The 22533-nt window shown below is 45.7% G+C and overlaps 2 protein-coding genes across 2 annotated transcripts in view; both read left to right on the top strand.

Moving 5' to 3' along the window:
- The window catches only part of LOC132207190 (histone H3-like), a 913943-nt gene that overhangs the window by 562598 nt on the left and 328812 nt on the right, over nucleotides 1–22533 (top strand). The gene's annotated exons all lie outside the window — the stretch shown is intronic.
- LOC132207235 (histone H2B type 1-B-like) lies at nucleotides 4630–5531 on the top strand. The gene has a single exon (XM_059642464.1). The coding sequence runs from the start codon at nucleotides 4630–4632 to the stop codon at nucleotides 4900–4902; it is 273 nt and encodes a 90-aa protein (XP_059498447.1). The 3' UTR covers nucleotides 4903–5531.

The following is a 22533-nucleotide window of genomic DNA, read 5'->3' on the forward strand; positions in this document are numbered from 1 at the left end:
AGGATGATAACTTTTAACATGTTAACAAAACAGTGGCTGGAAGAGTCAGATTGATAACTGCATTCCGAAATGTTTTTTTTTTGTTTTGAAAATTTATTGATGGGATATGTGTGTTACGGACTATTCTTAATTATGCACAGAAGGCAGTTCAGTGCCAACCACATTGCTGTGGGTCTGGGATCACATGTAGGCCAGACCAGGGAAGGATGGGAGACTTGGTTCCCAAAAGGATGTGAGAGGACCAGATTTATTTTTGTGGAGAATTGTCAGTCAACTTTTTTCTTAGTTTATTGTTGAATTTTAATTCAACAATCTGCTATGATGGGACTTGAACTGCAGTCGCAGAATAATATCCAGCTCTCTGGAATAATATTCCAATAACAATGCTATTCGACTATTCCCTTTTCTGCTCACATTCACAGAATTGAACCTGATAGTTATGGATTGGTAACTACACTCTCAAATTCACTGAGCTGAAAGTGACGGAATAGATTGGTGACCGCACCCTCATAAACAGAGGATGCTGACAGGAGTGGATTGATAACTGTATGCACAAATACACATTGCAAAATTTGGCACAGACAAATTGATAGATGCACTCCCACATTAGAAACCGGAAACTGATGGACGGAAGGTAATAACAAATTAATTAATAATTCACAGCAGAAACTTACCGGTATAATCCTGATAATAACACAAGAATATTCACTGGGGAGACACTGACAAGGTTCAGATTGATAATGACAATCATATTCATACAACAGAAATTGGTTGGTACGCACTGAAAAGCACACTCTCATAATTACAGAACAGAAACTGACAATCACAGACTGATAACTACATTTTCATATTCACATGTCTGAAAATGACTGTTACGATTGAATGAATATGGTTGCATTTTTACAAGCAGAAACATTGAGGGTTACGTTAACAACTGCACCCACACATGCAAAGTTCGGAACTGACTGGTAAAGATGAAAAGCCAAGCTCACGTGTTGACATAGCAGAAACTGAGAAGCACAGTCTGAAGCCTGCTCTCTTCCATTCAGATAGCAGAAAACGACTGGCACAGATGGATAAGTATACTCACCTTGCAGACACTGACACGAACATTCCCACATCACAAACAATCAGGTAAAGACTTACAACGGCATTCTCATATTTACAAAGGGGGAAAAAAATCACAGTCAAGTCCAATTTGATAACTTCTCAAATAAACACAGGGCAGAATCTCACAGGTCCCCGTCAGTCTCTGCTGTGTGAATGCATAAGTAATTTAACAAAGGCTCACCAATGTGTGAGACATGAATAGATCAACAAATAAACTCATATCCACAGACTCACTTACATTGTGTAGTCCCATTCATGGATCTGGACACTTAGTTCGTTTCTGGACTTCACTCAATTGGTATGGAATTAACAAAAAGAAAAATCACAAGACAAAGAAGCAGCTCAGAGCAAGAGTCGAATCAAACACCTAAATTCTGTCCAGATTCCTGGCTTGAAATTAAATATTGTAATGATTATTAACTGAATATTGCATTGATCAATGAAATATTATTAAACTTGGCTGATGTTGATTTACAGGAGGGTTCTCTTCTGTCTTCCTCCAGGCAAATACTTGAGGGACTAAGAGAAAGTAATATTCCCTCGGTACAAAGCCAAGTGTGACCAGCTGCTTCTAACAAACAGAAGGTATGTTACCGCTGTCAGAGCAGAGAGCACCTTTTCCACAGTCACAGAGTAGATTGAGTCAGGCACACATTGAGGTCAATTTCCAGTGAGATTTGTTCAAACAGCACAGAGGAAATACAAGTTTATTGTTTTTTTTTCCACCATTCACAATGCACACCTGCCCAGTTGGAACAAATTTCAGCATTTAAAGTGTTTTGCAAGATCTGCAGCTCGGATAGTGGATAATGTTGAGCTGGCTTGCTGTTCTTCATACAATTCATTGCCATGCTCGGTGGCATCATCAGTGGAGCCTCCAATGAGACAATGTTATTCCACACCCCGTGGAATTTATACTGTATGGTCCATTATGGTGTGTACTGTCATTTCTGGTTTTGATCTGTCTGAGTTTTCATATATGGGGTCCGATTCTATAATCTTGTTGATTGAAGTATGCATGGAAAACCATACCTCTTGGAATTCCTGTGTGTCTGTGTTTGGCTTGGGCTATCATGGTTACTTTGTCCCATGTTAACCTGTTGGCCTTTATTGTCTGAATATGTGATACATTCAGACAACGAAGGCCATCAGTTGAAATGGGACAAAGTAACCGTATTAAAAAGAAAGAACTGTGGGTGCTGTAAATCAGGAACAAAAAACAAACTTGCTGGAAAAGCTCTGCAGCTCAGCTGTAACTGGTTCTGAGGAAAGGTCACTGAATCCAAAAGTCTGACTGTTTTTCCCTTCACCGATGCTGCCAGACCTGCTGAGCTTTTCCAGCACCTTTTTGTTTTTGTTGCATAAAGTAACCATAGCAGCCTAAGCCAAACATAGACATGTACAGGAATTCCTAGAGACATGGTTCTCCACACAAACATAGAATTGGACCACATGTATAAACCTGTATAGATCAAATCTGTAGTGACAGTATTCAGCATAACAGGCCTGACAGTGTAAATTCCAAGCAGAGGAGAATAATGTTGCATCATCAAAGGCTCCACTGATGATGACACCTCGCCTGAAACGTCTGAACAAAAACAAGCCAGCTTGTCAATAACATCACATTTCTGCATTCATAGCCCTTTGACATTTACACCATTTTTGAACATGGATAGACTGAATACTCGTCCAAAATATACACTCAGAAACTGAATCTAATCTGCATTAGATCACTCTAATAACAGCTACCACACAATAAATTGCATCCTCACAGAGAATATTACTGGCTGCCAAAGTTCAGCCACGTTGACAGTTAGAAACTGAGAAGCATGTGTTGATATCTCTGCTTAATCATTCACCCTGTAGAAACAGGCAAAAACAGATTGACGACATTCACATATTGACATACATTTTGCAAAAAACATTCTCAAATTAACATTATAAAAACTGCTATGTATAAATTGATATCTATGGTCATGTATCAAACTACACGTACCCAAATGATAACTACACTTACATATCCACATCGTAGCAACAGAGAAGAACGGATTGTTGACAACACTCCAGTTTCACAGCATAACTTCACAGGTCCAATTTTATAAATGCATTTAAATATCCACAGACTTAAAACAAAAACTGTTAGGTGCAGTGTGATAACTACACTCCAGTTTTCACAAGCAGATTCTCACAGGGACATATTGATTACGAACTTCACGTATCCATGAAGCAGAAACTGACAGGAACAGCTTGGTAATAACCCTCCCAATGTCATACAGCTTGAACTGAGAGATACACTTTGATAACTACATGCATATCAACAGTGCAGTATCTGACACCTGTGTATGGGTAACTACACACATACACACTCTCTCACACACACTCACTGAGCAGAAAATGAGAAATATAAATGGATGACTAAACAGACATATTGACATTGCAGAAATTGACAGGCTAGATGGATAACTACGCTCATATCTTGCAGCAGAAACTGACAGTGACACTGATTGAAGAGCGTAAGTGGGAGAGAGAGTAAAATGTGTCTAATCAATAGAAAGCAAAAGGCACTGGTCACAGCACATCAGTGCTCGTTTGTGACCGAGGTAATCCGAGTAAAACTGATACCGAGACACGCTGGCAGGTGTCTGAGGAAGGTATGAATAGTTTGGGCCTAGATATATTGGAGATTTGAAGAAGGACGTCAAACCTTTCGAGGAAACAAGAAGTAAAGGGTCTTGACAGAACAGTTGCTGGTATAAAGTCCTTAACAAGAAACACAAGCAAGAGAGAACATTCCCGAACTCCCATGCCCATCAAGTTACGTCATTTCCAGGAGTGAAATACACCACTGTCCGATTTCAGTGCATTTTGTCACTGGCAATTAACGTGAAGACATTTTTAAACGGAGGAGGAAAAAAACATTATCAAAGATGTAGAATAAATCGCGATTAGGATCTCACTATTTAGAGAAAGCTCGGAGTTTGATCCGTGTACAAAATTTCTGTTTGCGTTTGAAATTTCACTGCAGATCCTGGCAGATCCACGAGAACAAAGTGTGGAGCCGGATGAACGCAACAGGCCAAGCAGCATCTCAGGAGCGCAAAAGCTGACCGAGACCCTTAGGTCTAGATCCGAAACATCGGCTTTTGCGCTCCTGAGATGCTGCTTGGCGAGCTGTGTTCATCCGGCTCCACACTTTGTTGTCTCGGATTCTCCAGCATCTGCAGCTCCCATTATCTCTGGCAGATCCACGTTGTGTCCCGCACTAACCAATCACAGAGAAGTAGACGATTGTGTCTGAAACTCTTAATCGAACCAATCAGTAACAAGGCTTTCCCCCATCCCTCATTAGCATTGCTGACGCAATCAGGCTACAAAAGGCGAGCCCCGAGCCCGCTTTCCCTTATTCTGTGTCTGACAGTGAGCGCAGCGATGGTGGAGGAGAAGAAAGGACAAGTTGCCAAGAAGGGCGCGAAGAAAGTGGTGAAGAGGGCGCCGGCGAAAGGCGGCAAGTAGCGGAGAATGTCCAGGAAAGAAAGTTTCTACATCAACAAAGTGATGAAGCAGGTTCACCCCGACACCGGCATCTCCTCCAAGGCGATGAACTCGTTCGTCAACGACATTTTCGAGCGTATCGCGGGGGAGGCTTCCCGCCTGGCCCATTACAACAAGCGCAGCACCATCAGCTCCCGGGAGATCCAGACCGCGGTGCGGCTGCTGCTGCCCGGGGAGCTGGCCAAGCACGCCGTGTCGGAGGGTACAAAGGCGGTGACCAAGTACACCAGCTCTAAGTGAGACCCCACATTGTGCTTAGAAAAACACATCCAAAACCCAACGGCACTTTTCAGAGCCACCCACAATTTCAATGAAGCAGTTGAACCATTTTTCGTTTGTAAATGATTCTCGGTATCTATAATTAATGTCCCTAATCTTTATCTTTGTTTACACAAACGTTCTAAACATTACCGTGCGGTCCCTGTCCCTCTGTCGGTTACTTTCGGTTGCCTTCCCACCCAGTCTCTCCTCCCTCCCTGTACAGAAAACACATTCATCGTCAGTCAGTCATTTTTTTTTTCAACAACTCCTATGTGTTCCAGTTATTATTTACCCCTTGATCAGGAATTTCACCCCCTGGAAAGAAAACTAACTGCTCGAGTCCCACGAACAGATGTTGGGGGATACTTGTCATTGAGGATTTCAGCTGTCGGTGAGAGGCTTTCAAAATGCACTGAGATAAAGCCAGAGCCAGGATTGCAGTCGCAAGTGTGAAACTGTGTTCAAGGAGGATAAAGGAGAGCAACTTCACACTGTCGTTTCCAGTTTTAACCCGCTCACCCCGAAAAATAAACGATGTGTAAGTTTTTATAAATACATCAGCGTTCACTTGTAATGTGAAAGTGAATTAAATTCAAAGAAAAATTAAACTGTTTATTCCTCTTTGTGAAACTTTTCCCCCTATATCCTACATGTTGGGTTTTTTCAAATTTGCCCCAATAGGGTATGAACGCTGGATTTCACCCGTGGCAATGAAAAATTATGATCTCTTATTTGAGTCCCATTAATAGAAATGTCGTGCGATTCCTTTTTCAATTTCCAAATCTGTCAGGGAATTTATCCGATTTTTTTTCAGTTTGCAGTGTGTGGGGCTTTCTGCTGTCGGTGAGACACTTTCAAAATGAACGGAGACCGACCGGAAAGACTGATCCAGCACAATAAGTGAGGGCTATTTTACAATGTTTTCTGAAAACGGTGTTGCTTAGGAAGTGACAGAGAGAGATTATGTGAAGTGAACATTTTTAACTGAAAGGAAATTAAATCGTGACCATTAATGCAAAAATACTTGTAAAACCTCTTCCTCGTATTGCCCATGTTGGCGGGCTTTTTAAACCGCAAAGAAAACGGTTGATGATTTGGCGCCGGTATTTTCCTACGGTTTCCACGCAGAGGAATTTTGTTTCATTTTTAAAATCTCCCCGCGGGTTCTATCTGGTTTTGCAGAAAGCTATAAATGAGGCTTTCTGCTGTCGGCGGGAAAATTTCCAAGTGAACCGAGATAAAAGCAGAACAGCTGCCGGACTGGCATCGCAAAAGTAGAAATATTGTTGATCTTGTGCAATAGGGAGAGCGATTGTAAAATATTGTTTAAAGCAGTAATGCGCTCAACGAGAAAGAAAGTTGTGTGATACTTTTATCATTATATCCGGGTGGAGATGTGAATTAAATTCAATCTGTGCAGAGAATAACTTTCGGCGGGCTTTTCTTTCGCCCTTCCGCTTATTCTTGTTTTTTTCGGGGGGCGGGGTAACTTCAAGATCGAAAACAGACGGATTCAACTAGGCCGGGGAATCAGGCAGAGATGGTGTGAAGTGTATAAGTGTATTCTAAAAGTAAATTATCTGAAGTATGAACGCATTTTTCCTTGTTTTAAGATAATAAAATGTGAGGCTGGATGAACACAGCAGGCCAAGCAGCATCTCAGGAGCACAAAAGCTGGCGTTTCGGGCCTAGACCCTTCATCAGAGACGTGGATGGGTTGGGGAGGATTTGGAATAAATAGGGAGAGAGCGGGAGGCGGAGAGGAGAGTGTCGGTGGGGAGGTAGGGAGGGGATAGGTGAGTCCAGGGAAGACGGACAGGTCAAGGAGGTGGGATGAGGTTAGTAGGTGGAGATGGAGGTGCAGCTTGGGGTGGGAGGAAGGGATGGGTGAGAGGAAGAACAGGTTCGGGAGGCAGAGACAGGCTGGACTGGTTTTGGGAGGCAGGTGCTGAGAAAGGTGATGTGGCTGTGGTACCTGGTTTGCTTCAGGACATGGTCGAGTAGTTTCAAGGCTGAAGAGATTACAAGTTTGACTCTCTTTTTAGTGAATCGGGGATCGTGCTTGACTTTAGCCGTAAGGAGAAGAGGCGGGGTAGACGAGTTTCCTCCTGCTCATGGAGTGTTCTTATGTCCTACAGTTTCAGGCCGTCTGGTACAGCGGCACTGTTCTCGCCTATCCCCTTGATGGCTGCTTCAACCTCCTCTACCTCTATGGGTTTCATCAAGGACCCGTCATCGACTTTGCCAGTGTATGGGGCGTACTTATTTATGTTCGATTTCTTGTTTGGTGCAGACAGTTTCTCACGGAAACATGTCTCCAATTCCTCTGTTGAGAGAGGACAAGCGGATGAGGTCGGCACCCCCATGATCTCGCGAGCGAGTTGACGCCGGTTGGTTTTGTAAAGCCGCTGTGTTGCTCTAAACAGCGCTTTACGTGCTGCCCACCGTTTTTTGGCTCTGGTATTGCGACCGGGCTTTTTGTCTTTCTTGGCCCGATCTTTTTGAGGCGTCATGTTTTTGTCCTGTCTTTTCCTACTATTCATTAGTAGGTCGGGAATGCTTTCCGCTAGTCCGATTCCGAGGGCAAGCGTGTCTGGGTCGTTCCTTGTGCTCAAGAGCTCTTCAGCTTGTGTAAGCTGGTCATCTACGTCCCGATGTTTAGGGATCGAAGCCGGTGTTTTTCAGCTGGCTCTTTGGCATTGGGCTTGATCATCGGAATTCTCCTGGACACACTCGGCCTCAGAATCGTGCGAGCTTATCGTTGGCTCGCAGATCGTCTGGACCTCTGTCGGGGTGTTTGCCAGGAGCCTGTGCTTGTCTGAGATTTGCTTTGGTGTCTTGGTTTTCAGGATGCTTGCGATGGAATTGTTTATAAATTTGCATCCTGCAAATCTCGCCTCCAATTCCCTCAGAAGTGCCACCACCTCCTGTGACCATACGCGGTCGTTTCTCCCAGGTTTGCCCTTGACTTTGGGTGCCAGTTTGAGGCGTTTCTTGTTCCGTAGAACCAGGTGCCTGTGCCTCTCATGTTGACCAAGGCCTGATTGTGTTGAAAACCGTTGATCACACACGCTGCATGCAAAGTCCCCGGTTGGGGGTTGTTTCGTTCCTTTGCATTTGGGATAATGGCAGGCTATTGAATGGTATTCTCCTGCCTTATCACAGCATGAACATTTTGTTCGGATGTTCTTTATTCCGTGCACTTCAGTCATATGGATCTTGAACAGGCTCACCGTGGGGAAGAGGGTGTCGCAGTCCTTGCAGAACAGCCCATCGACGGGATAGTGGATGATTTCCGAGACGGACGTTCTGTCACATACTGGCTCGATAACAACTCCTTCCATGAAAGCAGTTGCATCAGCTGTTTCATCGCCAGTCTCATTTATAGTTTTTTCGTTTGTGCCCTGCTTCGTGTCTCTAACTTTTGTTGTAGAAGGTTTGGGTGTTTATGCTTATCTCAACCATAGGGTGGGCTGCCCGTTATCTATATCATCCGTTACAGGGTGAGCCTTCCCCTGGGAGGGGTCACCGATCTCAGCTCCATGTAAGGCAGGAGGTAACATCTCAAGGTCGCTGTCTCGGTCTGGACCTAGATGGCCCTTGTTGCGGGCCTTTTCCGAGTCTTTACATCGCTCGTCGAAGTTTGTGTACTCTCTAGCATCACCACAGACCAAGGACCAGGTGATACTGGTGTTATATGAGGCTGGTTGTTATCGTCATTATCAGCGGGGCCCTACTGATGTTACTGGCAAATTTGTAAGGATTATGTGGGCCTGCTTCTGTCTCGGTGGAGGATCTTACCTCACTGTATGCGGCTTTTGCTCACTTGTCACTGAAGATTTGTAAGAGTTCGAGTGTCAGTGACAGAGTGACTCTTGATGCTTTTGGGCGAACGTATCGTATCTCTCGATGCCGAGGAATTTCATGAGGCAGTTATTCATATCCAGCCACTTGCCTCATGCGTCCATCACGAAGCCAAAGTATCTGGGCACCAAGCCTCCCGTCAATTCTGTGACCTCAGCATTCAGGTGTTTATACTTTTCCTGTTTTTCTCGCCATGCTGTTTCTAGTGCTTTACTGTCATTCTTGTACCGCACTGTGACATCTATCACCGCAATCTTATGGTCTTTTCTAAATATGAGATCGGGTTTCCATAGGGAGCCGTTTTTGTCAAACAGTCTGGGCTCCACATACGATGTCCAGCCGTACGTACTTACTGACATGTTTATGCAGCTAGTCAGCAATCTTGTTACGGCGTTTTATCCGAGCATTTTTTTATGAATGGGCAGCATCCTGAGATGTGTGATATGGTTTCGTTTGCCATCTCACACCTTCAGCATAATGACTCTCTAACGAGATTGCATAGTCACCCACTATGACGTTTTGACGTATTTTTGGCGCATAGTGTGTGTCGTGCCTCCCCATTGGCCGGGGGGCGGGGGGGGGCGCGGGGCAGGGCGGGGGGGGCGCGGCGGGTGCGGGCGGGGGGCGGGTGCGGCGGGGGGGGCGCGCGTGCGGGGGGGGCGGGTGCGGTGGTGGGTGGGGCGGGGGGGGGCGGACGAGTGGGGGGATGGGGGGTGGGGGGTGGGGTGTGGGGGGCGGGGGTGGGTGCGGGGTCGGGGACGCGGGGCGGAAGAGGTGGAAGAGGCTCCCCCATTCTTTCTGAAGCCAATGGTCAGTTCTTTAGTTTTTCCAACATTGAGAGAGAAGTCGCCTTCACTGCACCATGTCATCAAGCCCTCTATCTCCCTTCTGGGTTTTGACTCCTGGTTGTTCCATATGTGTCCCACTATGATGGTGTCATCAGCAAACTTGTAGATAGTGTTCATTTGGAAATTGGCCCCACAGTTTTGGGTGTACAGTAGGGGCCTGAGGTTGCATCCTTGGCGGGTGGCCCCCAGTGTTGTGTGTTATTGTAGAGGAGATGCAGTTGTCTGTCTTCACTGATTGCAGTCTATGGGTTAGAAATTTGAGGATCCAGTTGCAGTGGGTGTAGCCGAGACCAAGGTCACAGAGTTTTGAGATCAGTCTGCACAGGATAACGGTGTTGACTACAGCTCCGCATTCAATGAGCAGGAGTCTGATGTAGGTGGTTTTGTTCTGTAGATGTTCCAGGGATGACTAATCTCCTACAACCTCTTGAATCAGGCAGAAGATACAGAAGCCCGAGCAGGTTCATGGGCAGCTTCTTCCTGCCCATTATTAAATTGATGAATGGACTCTTTCGCCTCAAATAATGATGATCTTGTTAATGTTGATCTCTCCGAGTGCGCACCCTGTGAAATGTAACCTGCATGCCTGTCTAAGTTGTTTTGATCTGTACATCCTTGCTGACTGTGATCGGCCTGTACTGCTCGTAAACAGAGCATTTCACTGTCTCTCGCTACATGTGAATTTATGAAAACAAAATTAACACAGCATATACTGACAGGTACATATTTGTAACTACACTCACGCATTCAACAAGTGGGAGCTGACAGATATAGATGGATAACGAAACTCACATATCCATATAACCACTTGCAGCATGTAGTCCCACTCATGCACCTGTATCAGTGTTGGTTAGCTTTTGGATCTCACTCAACCGGGTATTCGAATTTTAAGAAAAAAAAATAGACAAGGAGCAGCTCTGGCTAGGAGTAGAATCAGACCATGGTTCTGTTCAAATATATAGCTCGAAACAAACAATCCTAATGCATAATTAACTGAATGTTACATTGGCAATATCAATGTGATCAATCTCAACTGATGTTAGTTTACAGGAGGTATTCCTTCTTCCTCCAGGCCAATACTTGAAGGACCAGGACAATTTAGTGTTTCCTTAGTACAAAGCCAATTGTGACCAGCATCTTACAACAACCACCAGGTATGTTACACTGTCAGAGCAAAGAATATCCTAGCCACAGTGATAGCAGATTCAATCTCACACATTGAATGCAATTTCCAGAGAGATGTGTTCTAACCAAGAGTCAAACACCATTGAGGAAATCTAGAATGAAATGTCATCAAGTCAAGATAAGGGGTTGGGGCAGATTGAAAATGGAGATGAGGAGGAATGGCTTTTCTTAAAGGTTGGGGAGAAGGGGCATCTCTAACCTGCACATCCATTGGACCGTGCCAGGAAACAGGAGCACCTGGAGGAAACCCACACCATCACAGGGAAAATGTGCAAACTTCACACGAACAGTCACCTGAGGCTAAAATCGAAGCTGGATCCCTCACACTGTGCAGCAGCAGCGCTAACCACTGAGCCACCATGTCTCCCATTGAGCCTGTTCCACCTTTCAGCCTGTGCCTTCACACCATTAACTTGCCTTTAGCCCCATCCCCTTATTATCTCAGCCGAACAAAAATCTGTCAGATTGGAAACTAACAACTGATCCAGTGTCTAGGCCTGAAACGTCAGCTTTTGTGCTCCTGAGATGCTGCTTGGCCTGCTGTGTTCATCCAGCCTCACGTTTCATTATCTTGGATTCTCCAGCATCTGCAGTTCCCATTATCACTGATCCAGCCACTGCTGTGTTTGAGGAAAAGAGGTTTAAACCTCGATAACACTTTGTGTGTAACCATTTAACGGAACGTTTGCAGCCTAACTTTTGCAACGTATCATGGCCATCCAAATACGAAGCAGTTCTTACTGCTGTTTTTTTTTTAAACAGAATTTGCCAAACATCTGTAAATGCTCTCAGTTTCAATTATAAACTCTGGAAAATGCCCCGCCCCAACTCCCCCGATCATGTGTTATTTGCTTATGGAGAGAAATCTACTGGTTGAATTCCTGTAGCCACAGGTTTTGGGGCAGGATTTTTGTTTGTCAAAGAGATACATCATGCTTTTTGCCCCAAGTTTGTACGTTTGCTTTCGAAGTACCGTAGCCGGTGAGGGGCGGCAGGGACTAACGTCCAACTGGAAAGCTGAGCCCAGAATATCAGGATGGAGCTGGGTAATACTTTGTGACAGAGAATAGAGGAGTAAGTGGGAGTAAGAAACAGTGTGGTGATAAGGGAGGGTCCTGGGAATGAAGTTTCATTGAATTGAAATGCCTGGTCAATTTGCTCATTTCGAAAGTTTGGGGCATCTCACAATAAAGTCATAGAATCGTACAGAACAGAAACAGGCCCTTTGGCATAACTTGTCCATGCCAACTGGGCTTCCCACAATAAACTAGTCTCATTGGCCTGCAAATCCCTTTTGCACCCTGTCCAATTTAATAATATCCTTCCTTTTCCTAAGGTACCAGAATTATACACAGTAATCTAAAAGTGGCCAGACCAATGTCCTGTACAATGGCAACATGACGTCCCAACTCCTATTATCAATGGTCTGACTGATGGATGCAAAAATGAAATCTGAATGGTGGCATGTGATCAGGAATGTACACTTTAATACAACAGAGTCTCACAGTACTGGAGAGTCTTTTCGATCCATCCAGACTATTCCGACTAACAATAAAGGATGTTCCCAGTCACGATGGGGCAGTCCAGAACCAGGGGGTGATGGTGTAAAGGGGACAAGGTAGGAGTGAGATGAGGAAAAATGTCTTCACCCAGAAAGTGGGGAGCATGTGGGATTCTCTGCCACAGCAAGTGATTGGGCCCAAAACATTGAATGTGACTCCATCTCTCAGTCCTGTCATCATCTCTCTATATCTCCCTCTATATCTCTCTCTCCCTCTCTCTCCCTCTCTCTCCCTCTCTCTCCCTCCCATCTCTCTCTCCCCCTCGCTTCCAGAAATCTTAATTGCAGGCTCGAGCGTGCGAATCAGTTTGAATTATTTTAGCCCCTCCTAACAGCCCGGTCCTGGCATCTCAGTCGTATGTGAATAATCTGGGAGATAAATGCACACGATGTTTCATTTATATATACATATGTAACAACCACTGACAGAAAGTAAACATGGAAAACACCTTCACATGCATCGCACGGGTCCACATGTAAAGTCAACCTCTTTCTGTCTGGGAGGGAAAATACTTTGGGAATTCAATCAATTTCACCTCTGACATTCCTGAAAAAGAAAATAAATAGGAGCAGAGAATGACGCCCCTCGGTCCATCTGCCAGTGGTGTAATTTGTAATCTGTGACCATCCATCTCCCTGAGAGCATTACAAACTAATTTCTCCCCACCTCCCCCTTTCCTCACAATTTACTCCCTTTAACTGCAGCAAGTAAAAGGAACACATTAAACAGTTATACAGCAGGAACAGACCCTTCAGCCCAACCTGTCCATGCCAGCCAGGTTTTCTAATCTATCCTACTACCATTTGCCTGCATTTGAGCTTGGCTATTCACCTTATCTCTTTCATGATTTTGTTGACCTCTGTAAGATCACCCAGCAACCTCCACTCTCTTGGGGGGAAAAAAGTCCCAGCCTAATTAGCCCCTCCCTACAACTGAAACCCTCCATTCCCAGGAACATCCTTGTCAATCTTTCCAGTTTAATAATATCCTGTCCATAGCATTTAATGCATTTCTGTTTTGGTCATTTAAGGATTTCTCATGATCAATCTTGCCAATGGATCCACCAAAGAGAATGAATTGCCTCCAGTTATCCCTTCCCTTTGACTCTCATCAATAAGCTGGATAAACACGACCTACTTGTGCACAGCCTTTCCAAAACGCACATGATCTTGAGGGACCAACTCCCCACCCCAGGGAGACAATCTAAAGGGGGAGATGAGGGTCCAGCTTCTGCAGATCGGTCTGCAGCTCTAAACCTTCTGGCATGGGGTCGGGGGGGAAGCTCTAGTGGCTTCTGTGGGATGACCTTGTGCTAGACAGAACAGAAAATTATACTAAACACCCAGAGACAAGTCGAATGGACTGCCTGCAACTGGAACACACAAGAAAAGGAACTAAACCTCATCTGTCGGTCCTTATCTGACATAAACACTTGTCAGAAAGGCATGAGAACGGATGCAGAGTCGACAAACTCAAAATACTAACTCAATCACTCTCTCTCTCTCTCTCTCTCTCTCTCTCTCTCTCTCTCTCTCTCTCTCTCTCTCTGCCCCACGGCCCCGATCTCCGACTCCCTGACAGATGCTGTCAGACCGGTTGAGTTGCCCCAGTGCTTTCTGTGTTGGTTTCAGATCTCCAGAACCCTGCACTGTATTGCTTTTGCAACTTTACAAGCTGTGTTCCTTGCTTCAGACACCAGTGCCCCGACTCCTGGTGAAATGGTGTCCTCTGTTGTTCAAGCATAGAGGAAAGATATGGCTAACACATTTCAAAATAACATTGCATCACTGTCAGAAAGGAAACACAGGACAATGAGACTACATTGCTTGGGAATGGTGTACATATGACCAGAGGATCAGAAGTAGGCCATTCAGCCCACCTGGCTGCTCCACCTTTCAACCATGATTGTGGCTGAACTGCTCATTCTTAACTCTACTTTGCTGCTCTTCCACCCCTTGCCCCATAACCATTGCTTCTCCTTCCTGATTGAAAATCTCTCTCAAACTTGAATATACTGAATGACCCGGCAGTGACAGCCCTCTGTGGTAAAGAATTCCACAGATTCACTCCCCTCAGAAGAAGAAATCCCTCATCTCCATCTTCAATGGACGAACGCCTATTAAGACATGATGCCCCTCTGGTCCCAAATTCTCCCACACGAGGGGCAATGGCTCCCGGTCAAATTCCTCAAAGGATCTTCAATGAGGCCTCCTCTCATTCCTATAAACTCCAATGAGGATAGGCCCAACAGACTCAATCTCTCCCTCATCAGACACTCCCTCCATACTCGGGATCAGCCGAGTGAACCTTCTTTGAACCTGCCTCCAATGCTAGACTCTCCTTCCTTAGATACGAGGCCACAAAACTGCTCACCGTATCCCAGCTGTGTCTTGTATGGTTTTCTTTAGAAAAATTTCCCAACGTTTATCTCACATTGAAGGCTGACGTTTCGGGCCTCGACCCAATGTTTCATCTAAACCCTTCTTCTGAAGAAGGATCTCGTCCCGGAATGTCAGCCTTCCTGCTCTTCTGATACTGCTGGGCCTGCTGTGTTTATCCAGCTCTACATCTTGTTATCTCAGATTCTCCAGCATTTTTAGTTCTACTATCTCTGAAAAATTTTAACCTGGATTGTAAGAAATAGTTTTCATCTGAAATCCTCAAGCAGTTGAGAATCTCTGTCCCTTTGTGAAGTACAGCTGGTTTTGAGGGCGTTCCTAACATACCATAACATCAGACAGAGTTACAGTGTGCCATGGTGTGATTGGAGATCCCCAGTGGGCAGATTTTATGCCATTCCCACTCAGTGGGCGATATGCACTCCCTGAGGAACAAGCTATGATAGCTCTATCCCTCTGTAAAATCAGCAATTACCACAAATCTGCCTTATTTATTTCCTCTTTCTGACCGTCCTCTGTCCCTCACTGTAATCAATTCTCCTTTTGTGTTTACATTGAAAACAAATGCATTCACCCTTGAATCGACTTTTTTAAAAAAAAAGCTAATCTGTTTACGACTGTCTTGCAATTTATTGCACGTGGCTGTTACTTTAGCCCTCTGTTTGCTGTATTCGGGCAGTTTAATTGTTGACTGCATGGCGGATCAGTTCTTTTTTTCAGCAGAACTCCCAGGTTTCCCCTTATTTCCTGTGGCTATCGGCCTGAAGAAGGCTAATATCAGAAATGTTGACTGCTCCTTTCCTCCACATGCTGCCTGGCTTGTCCTTCCAGCCTCCCGTTTGTCTGTCTCGGCTGTATCTTCAGCAAAAGGGGAGGGCATGGCTCAGTGAATGTCTTGTGTGTGTGCGTGTGTGTGTGTGTGTCACAGAGAGCGAGAGAGAGGGCGTGTTTCATTGAAAGGAAGAGTTTGGAGATTTAAAGGGGGATGTGAGGTAAAAGGTTTTCACTCAGAGAGTGCTGGGGAATCTGGTACTCACTGCCTGTGAGGGTGGGAGAGGCAGAAATCCTCATCACATTGAAGAAGGATTCAGATGTGCACTTGTGATTCAAAGGCTATGGGCCAACTGCTGGGAAAATGGGATGAGGGAATAGGGAGAGATAGGAGGTACTGCAGATGCTGGAGAATCTGAGATAACAACGTGTCGAGCTGGATGAACACAGCAGCCAACCAGCATCAGACAAGCAGGAAGACTGATGTTTCGGGCCTAGACCCTTCTTCAGCAATGCTTAAGAATCAGGCTGCATTGACCCCCATCACCAAACCCCAACCTGTCCATTGTTCTCACGGTTTTCAAAATTGCATTGAGATCAGCTCTTGATCTCCCAGATCCGGATGATACAGAGTGCCCAAACTCCCTTCCCAGCTCACTGCCTCATTGTGAAAAATGTGCGCAATCACACACTCTCTCTCTCACAGACGCACACACACACACGCTCATGCATGTAGATTCACACGCACAGTCAGACTCTCACACACACTCACACCAGCCTTCCCCTCACTCTATGCTGCACCTCCCATTTCCTCTCAGTCTCACCCCAACTCCATCCTCCTTGACTAACCCCCACCCCGACAATTCAGTCCCTTTTCTCGCTATTCTCCCTCTCACGCACCGCACGCGCACAAAGACACGCACACACTTACATGGTCAGATATTCACACACAGTCTTACGGACACATACACACAGGAACAATTTCACACACACGTCCTTCACAGGTGCGTGCGCACACACACGGTCTGACACACAGTCACACCAGCTTGCATTCACACAAACACATGATTGCTCAAACAAATTCATTCACAAAATTACATTGAATATCACACACCCACACACACTCACAACTGTCATAATCTCTCTCTTACATTCCCTTACTCATTCACATGCACTCACAGTTTATGCTCCCACTCTTGTACAAACTCACATTATCTCACACACAATTTCAGACAAACTCACACTCAGCCACACACAGCCTCTTAAACTCTAATTCTCACAGAAAAACACATTCACAACACACTCTTGCTCTCTCTCGCACACACACACACTCTCACACACATTCACGCACAGTCACACAAAACATCCTACGCGCACATTTAATCTCACAAACCATCTCAGACGCTCATTGACATAAACTTTCCTCAAACATTTTCTCTCACACATACTCCTTCCCTTACCCTCTACCCCTCCCTATCACGATATCTCACCCTCCATCCCGCACCCTCCCATCTCCCTCCCCACCCACACATGAGCCACGGATGGAAGGGGCGATGCTGGTGACCCAGGGGAGACTGCGGCTGACGTGTTTGCTCACTGCACCTTGCATCACCTTCCCATCCCTGACAGTAATCCCCAAGTTCGGTCTCTGATACCTGCCTCACATTGGATCACCGGGGGCTCCACCAACGCACCTTGATTTTTAAAAAACAAATCCAGCAATTTGTTGTGTGTTACAATTTTATTCATCACCAAAGGCAGAATTGTTGTGTACAAAAGCAAATATCATCAAGAAATTACATTTGCAATAGCACAGCGATAGATTAAACCCATCCCAATGTACACCATCCATGAACAATACTTCCCACTGCTTCATAAATACCGGGCCCATTGTGTTTTCATTTAGTTTTCCATCTCAACACAGGGTTCAGAGGGAGGGGGAGCTGTGAAGGAGGATGCAGAGATGCTTCCATGCGATTGGGTTAAGTTGAGTGAGTGGGCAAATGCACGGCTGATGCAGTTTGATGTGGATTGATGTGAGGCGACCACTTTGGGAGAAATAAGAAAACAGAAATGCAGATTATTATCGAAATGGTGATGGTTCGGGAAAGCAGCACGGAGGACAGGAGTTGGAACATCATGTTGTGGCTGTACAAGGCATTGATAAGGATATTCTTGTAGCATTGTGTACAGTTCTGGTAATGTTGCTACAGGAAGGATGTTGTTGAACTGGAAAGGGTGAAAAAAATGAACATAACCATGTTGTCAGGAATGGAGAGTTTGGGCTACAAGGATAGGCTGGTTTATCCAGAGCATCAGAGGCTGAGGGGTGGCCCTTTGAAGGTTTTAAAAATCATGAGGGACATAGATAAGGTGAAAGCCAAGGTCTTTAACCCCAGGGTTGGAGAGTCCAAACGTAGAGGGCAAAGGGTTAAGGTGAGAAGGGAAAGATTTAGAAGGGGCCTGAGGGGCAAATCTTTCGCACAGATAGTGGTGGGTATATGGAATGAGCTGTCAGGGGAAGTGGTGGAGGTGGGTAAAATTATAAATATTTGAAAGAAATTTTGGCAGATACATGGATAGGAAAGGTTGGAAGGGATATGGTTCAAACACAGGTAAACAGGGCTGGGTCAGTTTAGGAAACCAGGTTGGCATGGACGAGTTAGGCCGAAGAGTCACAGAGCACAGAAATAGCCCCTATGGCTCTATGATGAGGGGCACAAATGCTGTCTTTACCAGCAATGCCCCACATCCTTCGCCTGAACGACGGGTCATCATGATTAAAAAATAGCAATAAGTCAGTCACCATCCTTACTGGCTCTAATGTGAACAATTCATCAGCACAGTCCTGCTGTTCCATTCAACGGTACCTGGTACCTATTGACCAGAACCTTTGGCCCTCGCGCTGGTGTTGTCCCTGATGGTGTTCACCAGTTTCCAATCGGACCTGCGCTGCTCCTTTCTTGGTGACCAGCAATTGTCAGATCCAGACGGCGTCAATGTTAAAATCTTAATGTCTTCTACCAAGCCTGTACTTACATCAACCCAAACCCTTTTGTGCTGCAGCGAGAGTGTCTGTATGTCGGGACTAAAAAGCCGACATTTTTTAATTCATGGGATGAGGGCATTGCTGGCCAGGCCAGCATTTGTTGCCCATCCTTAGCTGTCCAGGGGGCTGTTAAAAATCAACCACTTTGCTGTGGGTCTGGAGTCACATGAAGGCCAGACCAGGTAAGGATAGCAGTTTCCTTCCCTAAACCACGTGAGTGAACCAGATGGGGTTTCCCAACAATTGATTCACAGTCACCATCAAACTCTCAATTACAGAATTTTGATGAATTTAAATTGCACCATCTGTGTTGCAGGATTTGAACTCGGGTCCCCAGAACATCACTGGAACATCAGGATTAACAGTTCCGCGATAATCCCATGAGGCCATCGCTTCCCCATTCAAAGGTCAAGCCTTCCGCTCTGGAGGTGTGTGATCCTCCGTCCTGACAATGTGACGTTTCCAAAATACCTGCAGCGGAGAGAAATCCCCCACATTCCAGTTCCCACAATGGGTTTTGGAATCTCAGAAAGCCGAGTTGAGGTGTCCAGCAGGGGTTACGGATCATTGGGAAATCTAGTTTTCTCCGTACAGACTCCATTTCAGCCATGCCTTTTCTATCCAGTTTGTTCAGTGGCTTGCAGCTCAGTGTGTGTTCCTTCTGTGGGGCCAGAAGTTGCTCGTTCAAACCCCATACCCCAGGTCTCTTTCGCCCTGGAATGCAACCATTGAAACTGGATGGTTTCTGTGTTTTTATATCACCCACCTGTCAGATCCTTCTGACTATTCCTGTTCAAAGTTGGGCAGAACGGGGGTGATTCCTGTTCCATGAGCAGAAGGTGGCAGATGATGTATTCCTCCCCTTAAACTTTGTGAGGGGTAGGTCATGCCTTACAAACCTTATCGAGTTTTTTGAGGATGTGACTAGAAAGGTTGATGAGGGTCGAGCTGTGGATGTGGTGTATATGGACTTCAGTAAGGCATTTGATAAGGTTCCCCATGGAAGGCTCATTCAGAAGGTCAGGAGGAATGGGATACAGGGGAACTTAGCTGCTTGGATACAGAATTGGCTGGCCAACAGAAGACAGCGAGTGGTAGTAGAAGGAAAATATTCTGCCTGGAAGTCAGTGGTGAGTGGGGTTCCACAGGGCTCTGTCCTTGGGCCTCTACTGTTTGTAATTTTTATTAATGACTTGGACGAGGGAATTGAAGGATGGGTCAGCAAGTTTGCAGACGACACAAAGGTCGGAGGTGTCGTTGACAGTGTAGAGGGCTGTTGTAGGCTGCAGCGGGACATTGACAGGATGCAGAGATGGGCTGAGAGGTGGCAGATGGAGTTCAACCTGGATAAATGCGAGGTGATGCATTTTGGAGTGTCGAATTTGAAAGCTGAGTACAGGATTAAGGATAGGATTCTTGGCAGCGTGGAGGAACAGAGGGATCTTGGTGTGCAGATACATAGATCCCTTAAAATGGCCACCCAAGTGGACAGGGTTGTTAAGAAAGCATCTGGTGTTTTGGCTTTCATTAACAGGGGGATTGAGTTTAAGAGTCGTGAGATCTTGTTGCAGCTCTATAAAACTTTGGTTAGACCGCACTTGGAATACTGCGTCCAGTTCTGGGCGCCCTATTATAGGAAAGATGTGGATGCTTTGGAGAGGGTTCAGAGGAGGTTTACCAGGATGCTGCCTGGACTGGAGGGCTTATCTTATGAAGAGAGGTTGACTGAGCTCGGTCTCTTTTCATTGGAGAAAAGGAGGAGGAGAGGTGACCTAATTGAGGTATACAAGATAATGAGAGGCATAGATACAGTTGATAGCCAGAGACTATTTCCCACGGCAGAAATGGCTAGCACGAGGGGTCATAGTTTTAAGCTGGTTGGTGGAAAGTATAGAGGGGATGTCAGAGGCAGGTTCTTTACGCAGAGAGTTGTGAGAGCATGGAATGCGTTGCCAGCAGCAGTTGTGGAAGCAAGGTCATTGGGGTCATTTAAGAGACTGCTGGACATGCATATGGTCACAGAAATTTGAGGGTGCATACATGAGGATCAATGGTCGGCACAACATTGTGGGCTGAAGGGCCTGTTCTGTGCTGTACTGTTCTATGTTCTATGTTCTATGTTCTAAACATGGACCAACTGGAAAGCTCAATCCTCAGACATGTACATGAGAGGGAATGAGGGGCAGGTATTAAATTTCCAAAGACCACCAGCTGCTGAAATAGTTTTGTAAATTCAAAACTAACGGCCTGCAATATCCAGAACAGACCAACAGATGCAACAACATGAAATTAGCTTCAAAATGAGTGGAGCAGAACTATGTGTGAAACATGGTTTCCATCGCAAAGTTCACAAGTTTGGGATCTATGCACATGAGTTACATTGTACCTCTTAACCAGACAGTCTATAAAAATCAAATGACCCGCCTCTCATCTGTCTTCTTCTTTCTTAAGCGTGTGGAATATTCTGGTAAACATTTCCACCCGCTCTTTCTTCTTCCTCTGAGAGCTCGCTGAGGTTCAGTGTGGCGTATGTGATACAGGAATCATTGGGGTCAGGCTTGGCATCCTGCAATTGGAATGATATTAGAATGGAATTGGAATCGAGTGGGAGCAGGAAGGTGAAGAGGTGGGAGACGTCGTTTGTAGGTAAAGGTAGGAGTGGATATCAGGGGAAAACAGGAATCTCCAACAGGAAATTCAGTGCCACAAGTTAGGAATCTGGGTAGTGCAGTGGTAATCTCCCTCCCTCTGAGCCAGGAGGCTGGGGTTCAAGTCCCACCCACGCCCGAGGTGTGCCATACAGATGATAAAAGTGGGAAGGTGATGTCAGAGCTGTACAGGACTTTGGTGAGGCTGCAGATGGAGCACTGTGTGCAGTTCCAGTCTCCGCACTATAGTAAGGATGTAATTGCACTGGAGGGGGTGCAGAGGGATATTCACCAAGATATTGCCTGGGTCAGAACATTTCACCAGTGAAGTGAGGCTGGACAGGCTCAGGTCGATGCTTGGAGCAGAAAAGGCTGAAAGGGCTTTTGATTTGTTTCCATTCACTCATGGGACATTGGCATTGCTGGCTGGGCCCAGCATTTGTTGCCCTGTCCCTAGCTGCCCTCTTGAGAAGGTGGTATTGAGCCGCCTTCTTGAGCTGCTACAGCCTCATGTCCTGTTGGTTGACTCACAATTCGCTTCAGGAGGGAACTCCAGGATTTTCACCCAGTGACACTGAAAGAACAGCCAATGTATTTCTAAGTTGGGATGGTGAGCGGCTTGGAGGGGAACACACAAGGGGTGGTGTTGCCATGTATCTGCTGCCCGTGTCCTTCTGGATGGATGTGGTTGTTGGTTAGGAAGGTGCTGTCTGGGGATCTTTGGGAAATTTCAGTCGTGTATCTTGTAGATGCTACATACTGTAGCTACCAATTGGGTGTGAATGACAATGAACTGGCAACTATTTAATGTCACGGTCAGTGATGTTTCAATTCTGTACAGGAGTAACTGGAACACCAACACCAGTAATGCCACAAGTTTGAAACTCACTTATCCCCAGGCACTGGAAGTGGAATGTGAAACAGTGAGTGACCTACTCCATTGATAAAGCATTGTTGGATATTTCCCACTGTGTTTAAAGGCAGGCACAAAGCTCGGGGGGAGGAGACCTGTGAAGGAGGCTACAGAGATGCTTCAGTGTGATTTGGACAATTCAGTAAGTGGCAGCTAATGTAGATCAGCATGAGGTTATCCAACTGAGAGCAAAAACAGGAAGGTGGTGATTATCCAAACGGTGATGGATTGGGAGTGGGGGAGGTGCAATGAGACCTGCGTGTCCCCCGTACACCAATCGCTGAAAGTGAGTATCTCAGGAGCAGCGGGTGGTGAAGGAGGCAAATGAGATGCCGGCCTTCAAGCGAGAGGGCTCGAGCCCAGGAGCCGGG

The sequence above is a fragment of the Stegostoma tigrinum genome, chromosome 44 (assembly GCF_030684315.1).
Source record: "Stegostoma tigrinum isolate sSteTig4 chromosome 44, sSteTig4.hap1, whole genome shotgun sequence".
Lineage (NCBI taxonomy): Eukaryota > Metazoa > Chordata > Chondrichthyes > Orectolobiformes > Stegostomatidae > Stegostoma > Stegostoma tigrinum.

Excerpts from the sequence above, each read along its gene's own strand:
- LOC132207235 (XM_059642464.1), top strand. The coding sequence starts at position 4,630 with ATGTCCAGGAAAGAAAGTTTCTACATCAACAAAGTGATGAAGCAGGTT.